Below are 25,006 nucleotides of genomic sequence, written 5' to 3'. Positions count from 1 at the left end.
AGGAGAATGATTTTTTTTTTAAAAAAGGGTCCCGATGGGCATTTTTCCACATAGTATGCATATGGAACAAACTTCTAGAGGAAGCTGTGGGGAGCGTGCAATTAAAAAAAAATTATACGTACAGCATGGTTTCGGGCCTTTCTAATCCACGAGCCTGGCCGCCCAAATGTCCCAATTAACCTACAAACCCCGTAATTTTATTTTAAAGTTGGGAGGAAACCAGAGCACCTGGGGAAAGCCACTCAGACACAGTGAGAATGTACAAACTCCTTACAGACAGGGCCAAATTATAATTTTAATGTTTAAGATCATCCACCCAAAATCAATATAATGTTATGGGTAATATATTATATATAAATATGTTTTTAAAAGAGATAGATTGTGGGAAGTTTGGTGTAGGTACTTCACAAACAGATACTTACACTTCACATCTCATTTAAAACGCAAGAGCTTTGCTGAACCCAGACATTCAGGCTCCATGAGTTTGCAGAGACAATGGAACAGCTTTGGAAGGAACTTCAGAAGTAGGTGCAAATGGAACAAGGTGCAGGCAGAGGCTGATAAGATCTTTCAAGGATTGGGTATGGAGCCCTGCAAGAAGTCATATGGTTTTTACAAGCAGAGAGAGATGAAAGAACCAACAGGATTTCTCTTAAAGTTAAGGCTGCAAAATGGCAAGCTATTTGAAAAACCCAATTTTGAAGATGGGTTGTGAGTTCTGAGTTCAGCCTGTTCAAACCCCTTGTGGTCCTTACAAGAGGAACTCTGTGGTGACCTGGAAGAAGAGGTTATCATTTGGAAAACCCATGATAGGGCAAGTTTCTTCGGCAAGACACTGAAGTGACTGGAGGAAACCAGTTTGTGTGTGTCCAGTGAGCAACAAATCTCTCTCTGAAACCAACAAGGACCTTTCTGAATGGTAACCATTTAACTTTAAGCAGCAGAGCCTGGTGGAGATTCATAAATGTTGAATTCTGTGCACAGTTTAAGAATTGCCTGACACTGAGAAGTGAGAAGTGAATGATTGGACTATGAATAAAACAAAGAACTTCCCTGAACTTATGCACATTACATACACGTGTTTAGAATTAGAAGGGGGTTAAGTTAATATAACAAGTTAAAGTTTGATCCTGTTTTCATGTTTAAAGATAATTAAAAGTGACTTTTGTTAAAGTAACTAATTGTCTTGGTGAATTTCTATTGCTGGTGGGTTTTGGGGTCCTCTGAGCTCGTAATAATACATATACACTGAAATTCTTACTTACTCCAGCAGAGCAGGTTCTTTCAAAATTATTTTATTGTCACGTAATAAAACAGAAAATGTGATATTATATGACATTTCAGTTCGTCTACTGTAAGACAAAGTTTCTCCATTAGCAGAAAATGACCAGTGCCCTCTTACAGTCGGAGTAAGAAAAGTAGAAGAGAGTTCACACAGAGTATCCATGGATTCGCCTCCAGTTCTCCTGCAATCACACAGCCTTCAGTCCAAACCTGACCTCCAAATCTGATACCTGGTTCCCACCCCCACAACCAGTCTCCAGCAGTCTGGTGCAAGTCCCTTGAACCGCAGTCGCCCGCAGCCTGCATGGGTTCCTCGCCTCGAGTCACCAGCAGCCCGCTGCCCATGGGTTCATCGACCTCAGAACCCCTGTCCCGTGGGTTGTCTCTTCTACTTCTCCTTCTCAAACAAAAGGTGGTTCCCCCCCCCCCATTTTTGGGTACCCTGCATCAGTCCTCCACTTCCCCAGAGCCTGCAATCCCTCGTGGCTGCTGCCATTTTGGCCCAGGGGGCAGAATTTTAAAACAGACCACAGTCAGCTCCTTCAACAGGCCGTTTAAAGGCTGTAGATTTTCAGCGCAAGTTTCATAAGCAGACTGGATACAGTATGGGAGCGGTCTCTGAGCAGATTCTCTTGCCGACATTTCTGCCCATGGTCTCATGCACTGCCAGACTGAGGCCACCTGCAAAATTGATAGAACAACACCTCGTCTTCCATCTGGGCACCCTCAATAAGTTTATTTGTCATCTGATTGTACCTCTACAACCCCTGGAAACAATGTTCTCTGGTCCACAGTGGAAAACGGTGCAATCACACGTACAAACAAATGTTACACAAGGGACACAAGGCCACACCAGTGATAACACTTTGTCTGCCTTACGGCTGGCAGAAGGCAATTTCCTGTAATATTATGTTCTGTACTATTACATGTCAATAAAGGAACATGATATGCAGATTACATATGTAAAAATAAATATTCTTAAGAAGAGTTACGGAGAGTTGTTCAGCCTTCTCACTGCCCATGGGAAGAAGATATTCCTCAGCATGGTGCTTCTATAAATTAAAATTTAGACATACAGCATGGTAACAGGCCATTTCCGCCACGGGTCTGTGCCGCCCAATTAATCTACAGCCCCTGGTACATTTTGAAAGATGGGAGGAAACCAGAACCCCTGGGGAAAACCCACGCAGACCCTGGGAGAGCGTACAAACTCCTTAAAGACAGCGCAGGATTTGAACTCCGGTCCTGATCACTGGCGCTGTAAAGGCGTTGCGCTAACTGCTGCACCAACTGTGCCGATTTGGTCACTGATACTTTTGTATCTCTTCCCCAACATTTTAACATCAACTTCTCCAGTTTCCATTAGCTCCCCCCTCTTTCCCTCTTTCTGTCTCCTTTCCTCCATCTCTTCATTCACAGAGCCACCCTCCTCCGATCAACTCTCACCTTTCCTCTCCTGTCCTCCTCTCCTGTCCTCCTCCCCATGTCCACCCTTTGTCTGTTTGTATGTGCTCCCTCCCCCTGCCCTTTCTTCCCTTTTCCACAGCCTTTTTACTTAGCCTGATTTTTGCTCATATCTCAAAGAAGGGCTCAGGGCCAAAACGTTGGTTATATTCCCTTTACCTCATATGGACGCTGCATGACCTGCTGAGTTACTCCAGGACTTGTGTGCTTTTATTGGAATCAATGTCACTTAGAGTGGATTTGTAGGGAGCTAGTGGAGAATAAAGGGCGGTACAATTAGCTCAACGCTGTTGTAGCACCAGAGGTCGGGACCAGGGTTCGAACCTCCCGCTGTCTGTAAGGAGTTTGTATGTTCTCCCCATGTCTACGTGGATTTTCTTAGGGGGCTCTGGTTTCCTCCCACCCTTCAAAAGTGAATTGGGGGTTGTAGGTTAATTGGGTGGAAAGGCCCGGTTACTGCACTGTGTGGCTTAAGTAATAAGGAAAAAGAAAACCACATCCTCAGATCCTTCCACAGCCTGTCAATTAAAGACAACACCACCATACTCTGCAGGAGGAGATGGTCAGCTTCCTTGGCTGCTGAGCAAGCCTAATTCTGGCATGGGGCGACTCTGTCTGGGAAGTTCCATCACTATCTCCTTTCCAATCCGCTGCAATCAAAACCCTTCCGCAGATACAAGGGGACGTGTGCAGAATCACGTAGTCATGCTGCCTCAACTCCACGGTCTCTGACCAAGTCAGCAGCAGGTCCTTCAGCCCATCAAGACTGAACTGATGCTTTGTTGAGCAACCTCCACCCACCCCTGTCAGTCCTGTGGCCCACTGTTTCACAGTATAAGCCATTCCTGGTAACAAACAGGTTCCGTATTCACAGGCCTCCACAAGCCCATTTTCTCCGTGCCAGGAAACACGTGACATGATACAAACTCTCGCTCAATGCCAGCAAGGCAAAGGATCTGGTCACTGACAAGGAAATGGACGAGAGAACATGTCCCTGGTTAGGTCAATGGTCCTGAGGCAGAGAGCTTCAAATTCTCAGAAGATGGCACTGACATGTTCTGGTCCAACCACATCGGTACTACAACCTAGAGCACACACTGGTGACCCTGCTTTCTCGGATACCTAAGGAAATTCAGCACGCCTCCAACATCTCTTACTAATTTCTATTGATACACCACAGAAGGTTTCGTGTCCCAGTCCATCAATAGAAAGGAGTGCGTCTCAGTTTGGGAAGGGATCAACTCTGCCAAGACTGCAAGAAACTGGTGAGAGTTCTGAATGCAGCTCAAACCATTAGGCAAGCTGATCTCCCCTCCATGGACTCCATCTCCACCTCCCCACAGTCTTGGGAAAGCTGCCACTGTATTAAAAGGGCCATCCCATGCGAGGCCCACTCCCTTCTCACCCCTTCTGATTGGCAGTACATGCAGCTGAGAAGTACAAAACTCCAGATTCCTTTCCTGCTCTTATCAGGCTCTTCAATAAATCTTAAAGTGATGGAGGAATTCAGCAGGTTAACGCAGCATCCATAAGAAGTAAAGGGATATAACCAGGAGCAGTTAGGTGCCTGAATAAAGTGGTGGGGGACGAGCACAGAGCAACAGGCAAGGTCATACCTAGGTGGATATAGGTGGGGGGGGGGCAGGAGAAGTGATCGAGGGAGGGGGTGGCACTCTGAATGGAGAGGGGAGGGGCAGAGTGCCGGATTAAAGGAGACAGAGAGATGGGGAAGACAGGGATACAAGGGTGGGGCCTAATGGAAGCTGAAGAAATCTATGTTAATGCCATCTGGTTGGACAGAGATGGGTGTTGCTCCTCCAATTTATGGCTGGCCTTGGTTTGGTAGTGCATGTTGGTGTGGGAGTGGGGTGCGGAATGGAAATGATTGGCCACTGGGTGGTCCATGGCCTCATGCACTGCCAAACCGAGGCTACCTGCAAACAACACCTAATATTCCGTCTGGGAACTCTCCAACCAGATGGCATTAACAGTGACCTCTCCACCTTCAGTTAAACTCCTTTCTCTCCCATCCCTCTGCCTCCTTTCCTCCAGCTCCATTTGAGAGCTACCCCCTGCCATTATCACCTCAGCCTTTTTCTCTTTTGCCTTCCCATTTAAATCCACCTTTGACCTCTTGCCTTTGGACCTGTGCTCCTCCCCATGCCTCTTTTTCCTCCTCCCCCTACCTTTTTTTGAAAAAAAATTCAAATACCTGCCTGCTTTTTGCTCACATCTCGACAAAGGGGCCCAGGCCCAAAATGTCGGTTATATCCCTTTCCTTCCCACGGATGTGCTGCGTGACCTGCTGAGGTTCTCCAGCACTTTTATGTATTAACTACAATCACAGCATCTGCAGACCTTCCTGTTGAACACTTAAATGGACCACGCTGGTAAAATAAGAAGACTGTACTGTTTTAACATTACTAGTGGTGGCACAGTTAGTGCAACACTACACAGCACCAGTGATCGGGAATAGGGTTCGAATCCCACACTGTCTATAAGGAGTTTATTCTCCCCATGTCTGCGTGGGTTTCCTCCAGGTGCTCCAGATTTTTTTCCTACTCTACAAAATCATACCAGGGGTTGTAGGTTAATAGGGTGTAAATTGGGTAGCCAGGCTCATGGGTCGAAATAGCCTGTTACCTTGCTATATCTCTAAATTTTTAAAATTTAATTTCTCTATACTTATTAACACTGTACCCTGCATTTTATTTTATTACAGCATTACCTGCTGTATTTAAACACAAGGTGGTCTGCCTGGATAGCATGCAAAATAAAGTGGTTCACTCCATCTCGATGCCTGTGGCAATAAACTGTCCCTCCAGGGTATTGCAATGAACGGTGTTAGTAGTGCACAGGGTTGCTAAAAAGAATTATTTCTAAAAGTAGACAGGAGGGAAAATAATTCTGTCAGTTTGTAGAACAAATATTCGTTGGGAATTTTGAATTTAATGTTATGCAAACTTGTTTGCATTTTAGAATGCCCACAAGGCAGGTGTTGGAAACCCAGAGGGAGCACATATTCAATTCCCTGTCCCGTTCCCTTGCTGACATGTCTGTACATGGTCTCGTGCACTGCCAGACTGAGTCCACCCGCAAATTGGAGGAACAACATCTCATCTTCCTACTGGGGACCCACCAACTGCATGGTGTTAACATCAACTTCTCTGGCTTTTGTTAAAACCCTCTCTCCCGGTCACTTTACTCCAGCTCTGTCTCTCCCTTTTCCCTGTCTCCTTTCGCACAGACATAATAAATTCTCACCTCTCTCCTTATCATATCCATTTAACATCTTTTGTTGGTCTGGATTCCTACCCCAGCCAGCACTGTCTGGGTTCTCTGAGATTTCCTGCTCTTAACTCATTCTGCTTATTCCCTGAAGGAATCAGGCCCAAAACATCAGCAATATATCTTTGCTTTTTTGGACACTGAAAAGACCGTCTGAGTTCCTCCAGTGTTGAAGTGTATTTCTACTACAATCACTGCATCTGCAGACTTTCATGTTCCACACAGTCTAGAGTCCTTCCGCTACCGGAACAGCTGAGACCGAAGGGAAGTCCCTGAAACAATGGAGGGGGAGTAACTGCAGGGAGCCACATTAATGGTATTAGTACAGAACAAGTATAATTAAGAGTGTGTATAATATATAAAAAGTGTGCTGTTTTCCTTTGTATACATTTTTATTGTGAATAAAGTTTATCTTTGGAAAATAAAGACAAGCCGTGATCTTACCGAATGGCGCAGATGCCAACGTGAATCCTACTGCTTCTAGACCTCCTGTTACTTTGTTTACAGAAACCATACAAATTGTAATGTAATAATGTCCTGATAATTCAAGATAACTTAGTGATGCCTATTTGGGGAATAAACAATGCTCAGAGCCCTGGGGATGAAGCCTCTGGTTGTCTTCCAACTAACACTGATTTACATCAGAACAAAGTGGTGTAAAACACAAAAGTCTACAGACGCTGTGATTGTAATAAAAGAACCAAGGAACTCTGCCATCGACCCCTAATACATTTCCCGGAACGCTTGCAGTCTAAAGTTAACTGCGGGCATTCCGCGAACAACGGGCCAATGAATAGCACGCATCAATGACACGTGATTCACGTCACACTTGACATCACTGCAGTAGAGCTGTGCATCCCACATGCGTCAGATGTTAAGGTTGACATTGCTGCAGCGGCATTACAAGTCCTGCATCCTTAATTACCACACTTGCGCCATTCTGTCTAAATACGCGGTGTGATACGGACATTTGGAGTTTTGGTTGTTCCTGTGTGAGCAGCCACTCCCAGAGGGTAGGGAGACACTTCAGAATCTATGTAACAAAAATCTCTATTTTCCCTCTACCTCAGCCCTGTATTCACAAAGCCAAACCCACCCTCCCCCAATCAATTCTCACCTTTCCTCTCTCCTGGCCTCCTCTCTCCTTATCCATTTATCCCCATCTGTCCCTATGCTATTCCTTGAATTCTGGAACTTCCTTACTTTTTCCTCATACCCAAGGAAGGCCTCAGGCCCAAAATGACGGTTATATATTTTTACCTCTTGTGGACGCTGCGAGACCTGCTGAGTTCCTCCAGCATTTCTGTGTTTTTACTACATTGGCACAAAGTTCATACAGAGTTGGCAGAACATTCAAAAGTCACTTTTTCTCAAGTTCATTATCATTTGATTGTACAAATACAACCCAATGAAAGTATCTCTCCACTCTCTGCGGTGCACACACAATACACAGCACAAAAAGATCACATAATCAAAATAAATATATTTAAATATTTGGGATAATTTACTTGGTTACAGGATACTGTTCATCAGTCTCACAGCCTGTGGGAAGAAGATACTCCTTAGCCTGGCAGTCCTGATTTTGATGCTGCCGTCCGTTACTCTTGATGGTAGGGGACTGAAGAATCTGTGGAGTGGAAAATTCCTTGAACCCTGTATATCCAATGCTCCCAGCAAAGGGAGACCCCAGCTGTTTTATGATCCTCTGTATACAGTTACCGTCTGATGCATTGCAGCTACCGTACCACACAATGATGCAGCCACTCAGGATGCTCTCAGTTATGCTCCTGGGGGGGCGGGGAATGGTAGCCTTGCCCTCCTCAACCTGCTTGGGAAATGTAGGCACTGCTGTGTCTTCTCGACTAATGAAGAGGTGTTGTGGGTCCAAGATAGGTCATTCTTTAAAAGCATGCCAAGGTGCTCTCCACGACGGAACCATTGATGTCTAATGAAGAGTGATCAACCTTCGTCCTCCTGAAGTCCACCATCATCTCCATTGTTTTGTCCAAGACAGGTTGTTCTCACACCATTTTATGAGCCTTTCATCCCATAATGCATCTCAAGGCAGATCATGACATATAGTCCTCATACAGCACATTGAAACTGGGAACCCCGGTGGGTGTAAAGAGAGCCACGTGCACTGCGGTTCTGGAGTGTGAAAGAAGTGCGGAAACCAACATCCTCTGACCCAGATGCTGAACCATCTGTATTTCGAAACAATTGGAGAGTTGATAAATCAGAGTTAACTAACAGTTGTCTAAACAGGGTTCAAGGAATTATAGATGACTTTTTCCACACACAGGATCTATGACCCACTACCATCAGGAAGGAGGTTCAGGAACATTAGGTCTGTCAGGCTGATGAATAGCTTCTTCCCACAGGCTGATTAAGCAGCATCATGTAACCCTGGAAATCATCCTGATTATTTATATATACATTTTGATTATTTATGTGGTCTTTATGTATTGTGCATTGTGTGTCCCATGGTCCAGAGAAATGCTGTTTAGTCAAGTTATACATGTACAGTCAGTATGTTAAAAGGTTTTTTTGACAAAAACAATTGAATTATTAATCTTGCAACTAGAAGATCTGAGATCGTGTCTGGGAAAGATTAAACCCATTGTTAGAGAAAGGAAGTTCCCAGCTTGTTTCTTTTGTCAAGAGATGCAGAGATTACAGGCACCACCACGGAACTGCACATCATCGCCAGTCTTGCGTGAAATCAACCATACACCCATCAAGCATGGGCTGTGTGGGTGGGGGGGAGGGGCAGGGAGTGAACTGTAACCTTGGACAGTGTGATATCATTTAGCAAGAGCACTTGTGAATTATTGTGGAGCTTTTCTTTGGAGCCTGCAAAGAATGAAGGCCAAAGGAAATAACCAAACCCGGCAATGCATTCGGTAGCCCGGAGTCCCTGCCTCAAGCGCATGGGCTCCCTTTGTTCTGTACCTCGCTGGGCACAAAATATGAAGCCAGCTCGGTCGGTCACTGACCATCTCCAAAGCCTTCTGTCCGGACGGCTGAATGAGTGCGAACTGCACACATGGAGGAAGAAAACGACTGAACAACAAGGATGGGCACAAATTCACTTGTGCAATGGAATCCAAAACATTCCCACTGTGGGAGAACTGGGAAGGAGTGTGTGGCATTCCCAAAGACAGGTGCCTCTTGCGCCCAGCAGCTGAGTGAAATTCCACAGGAGTCCACAGGCTCCGTCTGCCCCGTGGCAGTGAAATGAGTTTTTCAGGGCTGGCTGCAAATCCACAGGTCCCTCTCCCATCGGGACAGAGATTGCAGCATTGCACAGCACAGAAACAGGCCCTTTGTCCCAACACATCCACGCTAACCAGGACATCTGTGCGGTTGCAAGGTGGGGGGGGCGAGTCCATGGGCCCACAGCATCTCTGAAGGGACCCCCTTTTGCTTCTCATCTCTTATTGTTAGGGAAAATGCTCATGAATCTTTGGTTGCCTTACAGCAGACAAAGATTGAAGAATACCATTTATATTACATCTTTAATGATACTCCAAAACTCACACCACCAGGTTGAGGAACAGCTGCTACTCCTCCACCTTCAGACTCCTCAATGACAAACTCGATTCATTTAAGGACTCCTGCTTTGCACGTTATTTATTAATGAGTATTTATTTTCTGTATTACACAGTATGTTTGTACTGCCTTTCTGTTTACATTTCTCTCTTTTCTATACGTATCTTTTCTTGAGTAGTTTTTTTTTGCAGGGCCGATAAGTAGAGATTCTGCCTGGCCCGCAGTGAAAAAACATCTCAGGGTTGTATGTGACGTCATGTATGTAAATCTGAACGTTTGAAATTTATTACCTGACAATTAAGGGAACCTTTCATGTCATTTTGACCTCGTCCTATTTGTCTGCACTTGGCCCATGTCTCTCCAAACTTTTTCCATCTGTGAAATTGTCCAAAAATCTTTTAAATGCTGTAACTGTTCCCGCCTTTAATCCTCTGGAACCTTGTTCCACACACCCACCACCACCACTCTGCGTGTAAAAGATGCCCCTCAGGTCCATTTTAAAGCTTCCCCCCCCCCCCAGAGTCTTCAATCCGCACCCTTTGGTTTTAGACTCCACTATCCTGTGACCAAATCTTTGACCCCTTGTGATTTTATCAACCCCCATAGGGTCACCTCTCAGTTTCCTACACTGCAGGGAGAAAATCCCCAGCCGATACAACTCTTGGCCTCCAGGCCAGGCAACATCCTCAGGAATCTTTTCTAGTTTAATGACTTCCTTCCTCTTGGCAGGTGACCAGAACTGCACGTGGATGTGGCATCACCGAGTTTGTGAACTCTGGTCGAGGTCAGGGGGATGGGAAGATTCACTGTGGTTGGTTTAGCATTCCTGGACCAGAAACAGGCTATATCAAAGATGGAAACCCCAGTCTCCCTCTATTCATTCCTGTGAGCAAAGCAACAGGTATCAGACAACATCGGACTAGCTGTACAAGACTTTGGTGATACTGTATCTGGATGTCCCAGTCCACTCCTGTTCACGTTACTGACCCACGGCTGCATCGCCAGATCCACCTCCAACAGCATCATAAACTTTGCAGATGACACAACAGTCGTCGGCCTCATCAGCAACAACGACGAGTCGCACTACAGGGAAGAGGTGGAAAATCTCATGATATGGTGTGAGAGTATCAACCTGAGTCTCAACGTGGACTTCAGGAGGACCAGGAATGACCACGCTCCACTACACACCAACAAATCTGTAGTGGAGAGCACCAAATTCCTTGGAGTTCACTTAACTAGTGACCTATCATGGACACTCAACATCTCCTCACTTGTCAGGAAGGAGCAACAGCGACTGCACTTCCTGAGAAGACCAAAGCAGCCAAAGCTACTGGCCACCATTAGGTCATCCTTCTAATAGGAGCTCTACTGAGAGCGTCCTGGCCAGATGCATCAGAGTGTGGAAAGGCTGCTGCAGAGAAATGGACCAGAAGTCAATCACAGGACCATAAAAGTAGCAGAGAGGTTCACTGGAGTCTCCCTCACCCCATCGATGTGATTGACCAGGATTTTTGCCTGAAGAGGACTTGCAAAAATCACTGAGGACCCCTTCCACCCTGCACACAGCATCTTTTAGCTGCTTCTGTTGGGGAAGAGATACAGGAGGATCAGAGCCAGCACCACCAGGCTGAGGAACAGTTTCTTCCCACAGATAGTGAGAATGATGAACGACTAAATGAACTGCTCAACCTAACCATCCGAGAATCTCTTATTCAATTAGCCATATTTATTTATTTGTGCACATGAAATACTTGGCATCCATATGTATTGTTTGTCTATGTATGTGTCTGTGTGTATTGCACCGAGGACCGGAGAATACTGTTTCGCTGGGTTGTACTTGTACAACAACAATAAACTTGACTTTGATGTTAATGATCCCAGGACATCAATAGGACAATTAGTAGGAAAAAAAATAAACAGGCACACTATTTTCTAAATGGGGAGAAAATTGAAAATACCCAGGTGCAAAGGGACGCAAAATAAGCTTGCAGGTTGTGTGGGTGGTGAAGAAGGCAAATGCAATGCTGTCATTCTTTTCAAGAGGAATAGAATACACAAGCAGGGATGTGATGTTGCGTCTTTATAAAGACCTGGTGAGTCCTCACGGAGTATTGTGAGCAGTTTTGGGCTCCTCATTTAAGAAGAGTTGCTGATGTTGGAGAGGATTCAAAGGAGGTTCACTAGGATGAGAGGGTTATCCTATGAGAAGCATTTGACAGCTCTTGCCCTGTATTCATTGGAATTTAGGAGAATGGGGGTGGGGGGTGGAATCTCATTGAAACTTTTCAAATATTGAAAGGAGTGGACAGAGTAGATGTGGAAAGGTTGTTTCCCATGGTGGGAGAGTCTAGGACAAGAGGGCGCAGCTTCAGGATTGAAGGGCATTTGTTTAGGACAGAAATGCGTAGGAATTTTGTCAGCCAGAGGGTGGTAAATCTTTGGAATTTATTACTACAGGTGGTTGTGGATGCCAGGTGTTTGAGTGTATTCAAGACAGATTAGCCTCCCCATCAAAGGTTTTGGAGAGAAGGCCAAACGGTGGGGCTGAGTGGGAAAATGGATCGGATCATGATTAAATGGTGAGGCAGACTCGATGGCCTGAATAGAACATTTTTGATCCTATGTCTTATGGTCTTAAAAGGAGCAAGAGAGCTCTCCAAAAGTCAGCAGGTTCATTCGCGATTTCATGTGTTGTCAAGTATTCAAATTATTTTTGTTCTTGCCCCTGTAAACTCACATCAGGAGGCAAGATGAGAAAGAGAAGCAAATGTCCCTTCGGAGCCCCTGAGTGTCTGAGGATCCCACTGCCTCCTCCAATCTCGCCGTCTCCCGTGTGCCCGTAGCTGCACGGCCACCTGTCCTTTCCAACGGTGAACCAGAGCAAACTAAGAGTCCTTAAATGATTCTCTGATTTTAGTTTGTTGTTGAGGAGTCTGATGGTGGAGGGGTAGGAACTGTTCCAGAGCTGGGGGTGCGAGTCTTGTGGCACCTACACCTCTTTCCTGATGGCAGCAGCTTCTGCTGGGTAGTGTGGATCCTTGATGATCGCTGCTGCTCTCTGATGGCAATGTTCCATGTAGATTTTCTCAATGGTGGGGAGAGTTTTGCCTGCATAGACGTCACACCAAACTTTAGCAAACTCCTGAGAAAGTAGAGTTCTGATGGGGTTTCTTCATGATGTCATTCATGTGTTGGATCCAAGGAAGATCCTCAGGGATAGTGAGTCCCAGCAATTTAAATTTGAGATTTAAATAGAGACTACCCGCAAATTGGAGGAACAACACCTCATCTTTCACCTGGAAACCCTCCATCAGGATGACATTGACTTCTCTGGTTTCTGTTAAACACCGCCCCCCCTTCTTCTGACACCTTTTCCCCAACTCAGTCTGTCTGTCTCTTTCTCTTCCCTTTTCCACCTATCTCCTTTCACAGAACCAAAAATCATATCCAATTAACAACAATTGTTGGTCTGGACTGCTCTCCCTGCCAGTCTTTATTCTTTTTCCTGTTCTTTGCTTGTACCTTGAACAAAACGTCGGTAGTGTATCTTTACCCCCAATAGGTGCTGCGAGACTGGCCGAGTTCCTCCAGCATTTCTGTATGCTTTTATTTAAATTTGCTCACTCTCTCTCCCCCGATCCCCTAACGATCACTGGATCATACACCTCTGGTTTTCCAGTCCTAAAATCCACAATCAGTTATTTGGTTTTGAGGACATCGAGTGCAAGGTTGTTGTTAATACACCATTCAGCCAAGCTTTCAGTCTCCCTCCTGTATGCTGACTCATTGCCTTCTTTTACACAACCCCCTACCATGGTATATCAACAAATTTGTAGCCACCAGGTACTGCTCAACCTTTTGCGTGCATCACAAAGAAAATTATCATGGAGGTTTGTCCCTTTTTGCTATAAGAAAGTTGCCTTCAAAATTAGGGTATTGCAGTAACGCATGCTCTGTGGAGGAAGGAAAAGGAGAAGAGGAGGAGGAAACCAGATAACTCGAACTTTTCAAACCATTGCTAATAGAGTTGAAGTTCATTGTGCAAGTGATAAAGTGGCTGTGCTTGTCTGGAGTTTATTACAAATAATCAAAAGCACCCGATGTTGCAAAACCAACTAAAGCACAAATGCTCTCATGCAACCAGGCACGAGTTGAAAATCTTAATCCCCAGTTCAGCTCACAGCACCACTGGTGTTTGTTATTCCCAAGAGCTCTGCAATGCTTGCTGAGGATGTGACAAGATAATCACAGAGAATGGCCGATCTTCCCTCTGCCAACTCTGAGAGAGTCGTCCAATTGGTCCCCCTCCCACATCCTTTCCTTTGAAGGTTGCTGTTGGAACTGTTTAGCCATCCTTTCACTGTTGAATTCCAGGTCAGCACAAGCCGTTGCTAAGCAATCCTTCTCCTTGTCTCCTGCTGGTTTCCCTGACAAAATCCCCACATTTGTAGTTTTTTTTTTAAAAAACAAAAGAAAACCTAAAACCAATGGAAACAGTTTCTCCTGTGAATCACTTTATTTTGGCATGTGCTGAAATAGAGTAAAAAAAAGTTTTGTTTCGCATGTTGTCCAGGCACAATAACACGTACAGCAGGTAGTGCCATTATAACAAATAAACAAGTAGCAGAGTAGGGAATAGAACCATAGAACAATACAGCACAGAAAACAGGCCCCTTGGGCCCTCCTAGTCCCTGCCAAACTATTATTCTTCCCAGTCTCACTGACCTGCACCCCAACCATAATCCTCCATACCCCTTCCATCTTTTTAAGATTTAAAATTGAGCCTGCATTCACCACTCCAGCAGGCAGCTTGTTCCACGTTCCTACCACTCTCTGTGTGAAGTTCCCCCTGATGATTCCTCTAAACCTTTCCCCTTTCTCTCTTAACCCACGTCCTCTGGTTTGTATCTCACCTACCCTCAATGAAAAAAGCCTACCTACATCTACTCTATCTGGCCCCCTCATAATTCTAAATAGCTCTATCAAATCTCCCCTCATTCTTCAATATTCCAAGGAATAAAGTCCTAACTGTTTAACCTTTCCCTGTAACTCAATTCCTGAAGTCCTAGTAAATCTTCTCTGCACTCTTTCAATCTTATTGATATTTTTCCTGTAGTATGCGACCAAAATTGCACACAAGTACTCGGAATTTGGCCTCATCAATGGCTTGTACAATTTTACTATAACATCCCAACTCCTATACTCAATGATTTATGAAGGCCAATATGCCAAAAGCTCTCTTTACAACCCCATCTACCTGTGACGCCACTTTCAGGGAATGAAGTATCTGTATTCCCAGATCCCTCTTTTCTACCGCACTCCTCAGTGCCTGACTATTTACCACGTATGTCCTTTCTTATTTTGTCCTTCCAAAATGCCACACCTCATGCTTGTCTGTATTAAATTCCATCTGATATTTTTCAGCCCATTTATCCAGCTGATCCAGATCCCTCTGCAAACTTTGAAAACCTTATTCACTGTCCACACTCTTTGTATCTGCAAATTTGTTTGTGATACACTAATCAAAGCACAGGTTAACGATAAAGAGTTTATTGTCATATGCAGTGTACAACATGCATATGCACTGAAATTCTTACTTGCTGCAGCCGAACAGGCATTTCCTTTTTTAAAAAAACGACCGTATGCATAAATTAGAGAGAGAGACAATAAATTCTATATATGTGGACAAGAACTATTCATAGTTATTTCAGTGCAAGAAAAAAAAGCGACTTTGCAATAGCGCAGAGTTCACAATTAAACACAAGGTGGAAGGGCATCATCTTTTGGCAGCATGGGGTCCATTAAAGATTCTGATTACAGCGGGAAAGAAACTGTCCTTCAAGCTGGAGGTTTGTTTTCAAGCTTGTGTATCCTATCTTTCCTTCGTTATCTTTGCTCCAGGCTCCCCAAACACCCCAAGCCCCTGTATCACTCTGACAATCTCGCCTGCTGAAGGCAAGATGATTTTTTTTTACATTTGAAGCTCTTCCGAGTAAAACTACTCAGATTTTAAACCTAGAAGCAACAAGTGGTCTTTTCCAGACACACGGCATAGCTCATCTGTAAATCACGTTGGGCTCCTGTTGAACTTGTACAGAAAGTTTGACATTCTTCTGGAAGTGTTGTGCTTGGAACTGTACAAAGTGCTTCCAAACAAGGCTGTTCCAGTTCAGCACAGCCTGTTTGGCTTTTCAATCTGGACAGCCTCAACTTTTCAAGTTCCCTTGAAATGTACCCCAGTAAAAGTTGTATCTTCGGTTTATATTACTGTCCAAAATCTATAAATAAATTTATAGAAATCCAAAGCATTTTTGCCTTCTATTTCTTTTTCCTCCAAAAAAAGCAAAGATCATCTAGACTGTGAGAAGAATGTGGAGAGGAACCAATGAAATGAGAATACACACTGAACACGTTACTCTCCACTCAGTGGGACTAATGTCATTATTGCTGCACTGACAGTTTGCCAAGGCCAAGATAACAAGGATATGGTTGGGTGGGGGGGGGGGGGGGGGGGTGGAGGAAAGAGAACACTGTGAACTTTACAGAAAAATAAGCATTAAGGGCATTTCTAGCATTTTAGATTTTAACTAAAGGTTACATTTTCAAGCAACAGGGCAGCAACATTTTGTCATTGACAGATCAAAATGGCACCACCAACTAGTCAGGGATAATTCACAATGGTTAATAAACACGGTCATGACCAGGGACGCAAATGTCACATGACCAAACCTGCGTGAGTAATCAACGGCTAAGGAAACAAACATTAGCGGAGAAAGAGGGGCGCCAGCGGTTAAACTTGGGCGGAAACTCTTCACATTTACAAACTCATTCACAGAATCGCTGGAAAGCATTCTTTTGTTTGATACGAATCCTTTACTGTGAGTGGACAATATTGGACTAGTATAGGATCAAGAGCAGGGATGCGATGTTGAAGCCTTTTCAGGCATGGTTCGGGCCTTACTTGGAGCACAGGGTACAGTTTTGGTCTCCTTATGTACAAGTCAAAGTTATTGTCATCTGATTGTACAAGTCTTTTCCCTTTGGCTTGGCTTCGCGGACGAAGATTTATGGAGGGGGTAAAAAGTCCACGTCAGCTGCAGGCTCGTTTGTGGCTGACAAGTCCGATGCGGGACAGGCAGACACGGTTACAGCGGCTGCAGGGGAAAATTGGTGGGTTGGGGTTGGGTGTTGGGTTTTTCCTCCTTTGCCTTTTGTCAGTGAGGTACAAGTACAACCCAACGAAAGAGCGTCCTCCGGTCCTCGGCGCAAAACATGCAGACGCATAACCAGACATAACACACAAACAAATCACATGTAGGACAAGTATTTCATCTGTACAAATAATTAAATAAATAGTGCTTCATGAATATGAGAGTCTTGGATGGTTAGTGTGAGCAGCTCCTTTGATCGTTCAGTGTTCCCACTGCCCATGGGATTGCTGGCTCTGCTATGCCTGTAGCTGAAAGATGCAGAGTGTGGGGGGGGGGGGGTATCCTCAATGATTTTGTGCACCCTCTTCAGAGAACAATCCTGGTAGATCACATGAATGGTTGGGGGGAGGATTGGGGGGGAGAATGTAGTGATCCACTCTTATAGTCCTACAGATTGACCTCCAATCCATTTAAGAAAGAATGTGCTGGCTTCGGAGAGAGTTCAGGGAATATTTACAAGAATGATTCCTGGAATGAAGGGATTAGCATACAAGGAACATTTGACAGCTCCTCGGAGTTCAGGAGAATAGGAACCTCATAGAGTCAGAGTAGATGTGGCAAAGTTGTTTTCCGTGGTAGGGAAGTCAAGGACAAGGCTTGAAGGGCACTCATTTCAAACAGAGATGAGGAGGAACTTCTTTAGCACAAGAGTGAGGAACTTGCTGCCACAGGCAGGTGTGGAGGGCAGGTTGTTGGGTGTATTTAAGGCAGAGATCGATAAGTATTTGAATAGTTAGGGTGTCAAAGGATATAGGGAGAAGGCACGGGAGTGGGGCTGGGTGGGGGTTGGGGGGGGAGTGGAATTGATGCGCTGAATGGCCTACTTCTGCTCATATAAATCTGCAGCAAAACAAAACCCAACCTATGAGGGGAAGAGCGGTTCGAAGGAATGAGATGGAGTCACAATGAAGGGTCTTGACCCAAAACGTTCACAATTCCCTCGTCTCCCACAGTTGCCACTCAACCTGCCATGATCCTCCATCAGACTGTTTCCATTGGACGTGTAGAACATGGGCTGAAGGCATTTCAACAGCCCCTTGTTTAATGCTCTGTTATTTATTACCCAAGGACAATCCGTGCTGACCACCACTGCTGCTGCCTCTTGCCTCCTCCCTCCAACAATCAGCTTCCCCTTCCCAGAAAATGGCCACAGGACGGTGAGAATGAGTTGCTGAGGGAGGGGGAAAGAGGCCAAATGGCCCTCAAATCCTACCTGACCTCTCAGGAAAACCCTTCCAGTTGACTCTGCAATTTGAGGATTGAGTAAGAGGACCCCCTGCACACGGAGGTGGTTAGACCACCATGCACCACTGCTCCAGAGACGAGTTCAAAACCCTTCACAGGCCAATTTAAATTCAAATGCAGTAAAAACCACCGTTATCTGGAATTCAAACAACCAGCAATCTCAAGTAATTGGGGGGGAAAAAGCAGAAAATAAATAGGGGAAATAAATAAATAAATAAACACGGACATTTAAAATAGACACAACTCGCCGTAGTTCACCAATCAAACATGCAGATTCAAGCAACCAGAAAATTCACTTATCCTGCATCCATCAATCCCCAGAGGTGCTGGTTGCCCGGGGTTTTACTGGAATTCAAAAGTTAGCTTCAGTACGGGTGACCTAGGTATTGCTGGATTGTTGCTAAGAACTCAAATGGTTCACTTACAAGCATCAAGGAAGGGAATCTGCCACCTTCATCCATCTGGTTTATCCATGACACCCATCCCACCAACATGGGTGACTCTTAACTAGGGGGCAATTGCGGATGGGCAGCAAATGCTGGCATGTTAAGTACAGTATAGCCTACATGTACAGAGCCGTAACGTTGAGACTCTCCACCAGCCCCCCACCATATCAGCATGATCTACTGGGATAGTGGCCTGAAGAGGGTGTGCGAAATCGTTGAGGACCCCACACACAGCATCTTTCAGCTGCTCCCATCAGGAAAATGATACAGGAGGATCAGAGCCAGCACCACAGCTTCTTCCCACGGGCAGTGAGGATGCTGAATGACCAAGGGAACTGTTCACACTAACCATCTAAGACTCTCATAGACACGAAACAATATTTATTTATTTGTATTTATGAATACTTGTCCTGAATATGTATTGTTTGATTGCAAGTGTGTTATGTCTGTTTTGCACTGAGGACCGGAGAACACTGTTGGGTTGTACTTGTACAATCAGATGATGATAATAAACTTGACTTGAGCATCAGGGGAAAATGGAATTAATGCCCTTTCGCTTCCCACAGATGCTGTTCGACCTGATGAGTGTTTTGAGCAGTTTCTGATTTTATTTTGGATTTCCTGCATCTGCAGGTTTTACTTTAGTTGACTTGTGAAAGAAATGTCGAGATGTGAAGGAGTTACACTTCCCTCTCCCCCAGGCTTCCACTAATCTGTGGTGCTGGAAAACTAACTCTTCGTCCTTGCTTGAATCCACACATCAGGTCACTTTTATTGGCACTGGGATTACAGTGAATGCTTATTATCTATTTATCTTAGCTTGTGGCGACTCGCCCACGCAACAGGCGAACCAGCTCATGGAGTCGCGGGCAAGTCCGCGGCAGATCTGACTGTGAGAGCTCCGGGTGCAGAGCAGCCCCATAGCCTGGCAGCAGACCTCATAAAGGCCCCGGGAGTCACATGTGTCACCGGGTTCCGGGGGATTGAAGCGCGTGTGAGAGTTCTATTAAAGTCAGTTGAATCAACTCACTTTCGACTTAGCGTGGTTCTTTCGCTAGTTGCATGCCTAGTGCGACCACAATCTATTTATTGTTTCTTTTAATTCAATTAAGTTTAATATTATTAATTTTTTTACAAGTACCTGCTCAGCTGCAGCAAGTAAGAATTTTATTGCATAATTACATTGTACAGAGTGTCCGACAATAAACTCATTACCTCACACCAGGCTGCGGGCTGCTGGAGACTGGCTCACGAGAACTAAGTATTGCAACCAGGATTCGAGAGGATGCCAAGGGCAAGAAGAGCTCCCGAAGGGCCCTGAGTGCTGAAGGTTTCCTCATCATATCTGAGGTTTGGATCTGGGCTCAGGTTGCTGCTGGCCATTCATGTGAGACCCCACTTGGAGTATTGCGTCCAGTTCTGGTCTCCAATTTTGAGGAAGGACATACTAGCTATAGAGGGTGTGCAGCGCAGATTTACAAGGTTAGTTCCAGGGATGGCGGGGTTGACATATGCTGAAAGGCTAGAAAAACTGGACTTGTATCCGATGAGTTTAGAAGGATGAGGGGGGACATGATTGAGGTATACAAAATCATCAGGGGGATAGACAGGGTGAAGTCGGATTACTTGTTCCCAATGATGGAGGAGACGAGGACTAGAGGGCATAGTTTAAGAATACAGGGTAGACCCTTTAGGACGGAGATGAGAAAAAATTTTTTTACCCAGAGAAGTGTGAATCTGTGGAATGTTCTGCCACAGAGGGTGGTAGAGGCAGATTCGCTGATTATGTTCAAAAGAGAGTTAGATAAGACTCTAATGGGCAAAGGAGTTAAGGGTTATGGGGATAAGGCTGGAAAGGGGTACTGATAGTAGTAATCAGCCATGATCTGTAAAATGGTGGTGCTGGCTCGACGGGCCGGAGGGCCTACTCCAGCTCCTATTGTCTATTGACCGAGGAGCAGAGGGCACCAAGGAGCTGGAGAGAGTCAGAGACCCAGTGGGGGGGGGGGGGGGAAGGAGAGTCACAGCCCATTGAGTCGCCAGGGCCAGAGGGACCTGGGTGCTAAGCTCCATGGTCTGGAGAGGAAGGAGGACAGAGGCTGAGGAGTGGAGACTGAGAAGCAGAGCCAGGAAGTCCAATGGATGCCAGAGGGGAGTGAAGATCCGGAGGGGCAGCACCAGGCAGAAGGATGATCAATGGCCCTTTTTGTTACCCATAATCTCTGACGCAGTTAAAATTGCTCAGCGTTTTCCAGAGCGGTTCCAGCTGCATGGGGGATTATGGGTAATGAAGACAGCCATTGCTCAGTGACACTGCAGCACCACTTGTCCCACCTCCATAACCTCCAGAGGATGCTATGAGGCACCACTTAACCTTTTAGGGATGCTCCATAAAAAGGCAAGTTCAAATTTTTCTCCGTGGTTGGTCAAAACAGAGGCCTGGCTTAAAAAAACACTCTCTTTTGCTTCTCTTTCCCTCATTGCAAGGGATGCCAGACAATGCTAATGGCAAATCTTTGTCTGTCTTATGACAAACTAAAGGCAATATTACATTTGTTTCATTTCATAACAATAATAATATCATTATTAATCTGGAATTCCCAAGGACGGCACATGGGTTTAAACTGTAAAGTCTACACTGTGATTGCTGCGCAGTACACAAAAAGTGGCTGGAGAAACTCAACAGGTCATGCAGTATCCATAGGAAGCAAAGGGATATAACTAATGGCCTGAATGCACCTCGGATTGTCTGATCTCGGAAACTAAGCAAGCACAGGACTGGTCAGTACTTGGAGGGGAGACCGTGTAGGAACACCATGTGCTGTAGGTTTCTGTGAGGGGCGCTGGACAAAGTTGCAACTTTCTGTTTCTCATACAATACCACCGTCAGTGGGCTGATATCGCCTCAAACCGTGCATCTTGGCGCCTCACAGTTTGGCGGGCAGCAACCTCCTTTGAAGAAGACCACAGAGCCCACCTCACTGACAAAAGGCAAAGGAGGAAAAACCCAACACCCAACCCCAACCAACCAGTTTTCCCCTGCAGCCGCTGCAACCGTGTCTGCCTGTCCCGCATCGGACTTGTCAGCCACAAACGAGCCTGCAGCTGACGTGGACTTTTACCCCCTCCATAAATCTTCGTCCGCGAAGCCAAGCCAAAGAAGACAATAACGGTAGACAAAATTCAAAGAATTTCATGTATGTTACATTCTAAATGTAGTATTAGGTGACAATAATGAAACGTTTACCTTTTTATAACTGACGTTTTGGGCTTGGGCCCTTCATCAAGATGCGAGGTTAAAGTATGTGGGCACTTTTTCTTCTTCCTCCATTCACACCCCCTCCCCCCCACCCCCATTTTAATTCAGACACCTGCCTGCTTTTTGCTCATGCGCAATCTGGAAACTCTGTTTCCTCTCGATGCTGCCTGACCCCCTGAGTTTCTCCAGCACTTTTGTGGACTGCACGTGGATGTTGGTCCATTGAACCCAAAGAATTCTGGGCTAAAGGGCCTGGAACAAATTCAGACAACACAGAACAAATCTGCTTCACATGAAGCGGGAGGGGAAAAAAAAATTAAGGAATCTCCTTTATTCAGGCAAGCTGGTTTTGAAGTGGAAACAATGGCCAAATTCATCAGCATTTTTTTTTGGAAGCAGGTTGGAACACTCTCCACCACACACCCTGCTGATGAACGGGACAAAGACCTTGGATGTGCTTGGTCAGCACCGTCACCATGTTTAGCTCCCTGCGAAAAATGCTCAGAGATCTTCCCCCTCCCCAGGGACTGAGGAGAGTCTCCATCCTAGCAAAAATAAAAGGGAGGGTCCCACCACTGGCAAGACGCACAGCAATTGGCTTCAAGAACTTTCCAGGCATTCACAATTCCCATTTTGAACCTCACCCCACACACTCCATTCCCAGCAATTTTGGAAAGTAATCTTTAAGCTTTTAAAAAAAAACTTAAGTCCTGCTGAAAACTTCTCTGCCCTCCCAAACTTGGGAGAGGCCTCTCCAGGTCTAGGGGTGATTTAAACAGACAAGCCTTGGGGGGAGGTGATTTAAACAGACAAGCCTGGTTGGGGGGGGGGGGTTGATTTAAACAGACAAGCCTGGGGGGGGAGGTGGAGGGGTGATTTAAACAGACAAGCCTGGGGGGGGGGGGGATTTAAACAGACAAGCCTGGTGGAGGGGGGGGGTGATTTAAACAGATAAGCCTGGTGGTGGGGTGATTTAAACAGATAAGCCTGGTGGTGGGGGGGGGGTGATTTAAACAGACAAGCCTGGTGGAGGGGGGGGGTGTGATTTAAACAGACAAGCCTGTTGTAGGGGGGGGTGGTGTGATTTAAACAGACAAGCCTGGTGGAGGGGGGGGTGTGATTTAAACAGACAAGCCTGGTGGTGGGGGGGGGTGATTTAAACAGACAAGCCTGGTGGGGGGGTGATTTAAACAGACAAGCCTGGTGGGGGGGGGGTGATTTAAACAGACAAGCCTGGTGGGGGGGGGGTGATTTAAACAGACAAGCCTGGTGGGGGGGGGGGTGATTTAAACAGACAAGCCTGGTGGGGGGGAGGGGTGATTTAAACAGACAAGCCTGGTGGAGGGGGGGGGATGATTTAAACAGACAAGCCTGGTGGAGGGGGGGGGATGATTTAAACAGACAAGCCTGGTGGGGGGGGGGATGATTTAAACAGACAAGCCTGGTGGGGGGGGGTGATTTAAACAGACAAGCCTGGTGGGGGGGGGTGATTTAAACAGACACGCCTGGTGGGGGGGGTGATTTAAACAGACAAGCCTGGTGGGGGGGGGGTGATTTAAACAGACAAGCCTGGTGGGGGGGGTGATTTAAACAGACAAGCCTGGTGGGGGGGGGGTGATTTAAACAGACAAGCCTGGTGGGGGGGGGGGTGATTTAAACAGACAAGCCTGGTGGGGGGGGTGATTTAAACAGACAAGCCTGGTGGGGGGGGGGGGGTGATTTAAACAGACAAGCCTGGTGGGGGGGGGTGATTTAAACAGACAAGCCTGGTGGAGGTTCTCCCCCGACTTCGCACAGATGAAGTGTCGGAAGTAACGGGCCAAGTCCGACTTTACCCACCGGGTAACGGGGCAGAATGGAGTTGGCTGGAGCCTGCAGCTCGGAACCAAAGAAGTTAACGCAGGGAGGGGGCCGCGTTACACAGACTTTGCCAACTACTCACCCGTCTCCAGGAAGCCGAAGGACAGGAGAAAGATGCCGAGACTCGCCATTCCTTCACTCCCCAAACTTCAAACCAAAGTTGCCCCACAACTTTTCTTTCTTTCCCTCTCCCCCTCCACCCCCACACAGCGCGGCGCCTTGGCTGCCTTCCCGAGCCGGCCGGCCGGCCGCTGCTGCCAAGGGGATGGAAGGGTCCCGCTGAAGGATCACCGACTCGGTGCTAGTGCCTCCCGACGACCATTCCAAGCCCTCGCGTTCCCGTGCTCCTGAAATTAACCGAGCTCTCCCCGGGTCCTAGCGCCCGCCGCCAACTCCGCTCCCAGTGTCAGGGCTGAATGAAAGTGGATGCGTGTCCCCGCTTCCACGTTCGTCCAACAGGATGGTGTTCAACTTGATTATCATCTGACTGTCCATGTGCAACCCGATGAAACAATTCTCCGCATCATGGACACACACACACAATACACGAGGATTAGATAATTAATCCAAATATAAATATTTGCGATGATTTACTTGGTTGGAGGATACAGTTCATGAATCTCACGGGTATACTCACGCTGTCAGTCCTGATTTTGATCCTCCCCTCCCTGGCTGTACCTCCTTCCTGATGGCAGAAGGTCAAAGACACTGGGCGTTGGGTGGAAAGGGTCCTCATTCATCCCTTGAGCCCCTGCTTAGATAGGGCTCAAAAGAAGGATTGAGGACCCTTTCCATCCAGCACCCAGTATCCTTGATCCCTTTTCTCTCTGTGTGTGTGTTTACTGTTTTTAATTGACTAGATGTGACCTTAGCGGGGTCGCTACCATTGTAGCTCGAGGTGTAATGGGTGAAAGAAGAAGACTGGCACCTCAAGTGAGTGGAATCGATACCAGCTTCATTGGGCTGCAGCTCTGATTTTATAGGCAGCCGGGTGTGGCTTGAGCGAGGCCTAGGCTGGCCCGGATTGATCCCCGCGTGACCCGCTGGCGGTGATTGGTCAATTCGACCGCTATTCCTGCGCCCTATGGGCGTCTCACCCCGCATGCTGTCTATCCGACCGCCATGTTCGACAGCCGTTTGCTGCGTCAGCCCGCTACATGACTCTATTTATTTCTCACTTTATGAAGTACCTCTTTGGCTGCAGCAGGCAAGAATTTCTATGCATCTGTACATTGCACAATGCATATGACAAATAGAATAAAAAGGTTAGAGAGATTTCTATAGAGAAGGGGAATTAAGGGATATGTGGAAAAGGCAGGTAGGTGGAGATGAGCCTGTCATCAGATCAGCCATGATCACCTTGATTAAAAAGGCACAACAGCATCTTTATGTTTTGA

The 25,006-nt window shown here is 46.2% G+C and overlaps 1 protein-coding gene across 2 annotated transcripts in view; it reads right to left on the bottom strand.

The window, feature by feature from the left end:
• Positions 1 to 24,098, bottom strand: part of LOC138738569 (junctional adhesion molecule B-like) — a 54,597-nt gene extending 30,499 nt beyond the window's left edge. Inside the window, exon 1 of one of the 2 annotated variants that reach the window (XM_069889028.1) lies at positions 23,692 to 24,098. In XM_069889028.1, coding sequence (XP_069745129.1) covers positions 23,692 to 23,740 — 49 coding nt within the window. In that variant the 5' untranslated portion in view covers positions 23,741 to 24,098. The remainder of the gene's footprint in view (positions 1 to 23,691) is intronic. The other variant, XM_069889027.1, reaches the window with a different exon arrangement.
• Positions 24,099 to 25,006: the final 908 nt, after the last annotated feature.

Source organism: Narcine bancroftii, chromosome 7, assembly GCF_036971445.1.
Source record: "Narcine bancroftii isolate sNarBan1 chromosome 7, sNarBan1.hap1, whole genome shotgun sequence".
Taxonomy (NCBI): Eukaryota; Metazoa; Chordata; class Chondrichthyes; order Torpediniformes; family Narcinidae; genus Narcine; species Narcine bancroftii.
Note: the sequence above shows the minus strand (reverse complement) of the source record. Positions and strands in the feature narration are given on the sequence as shown.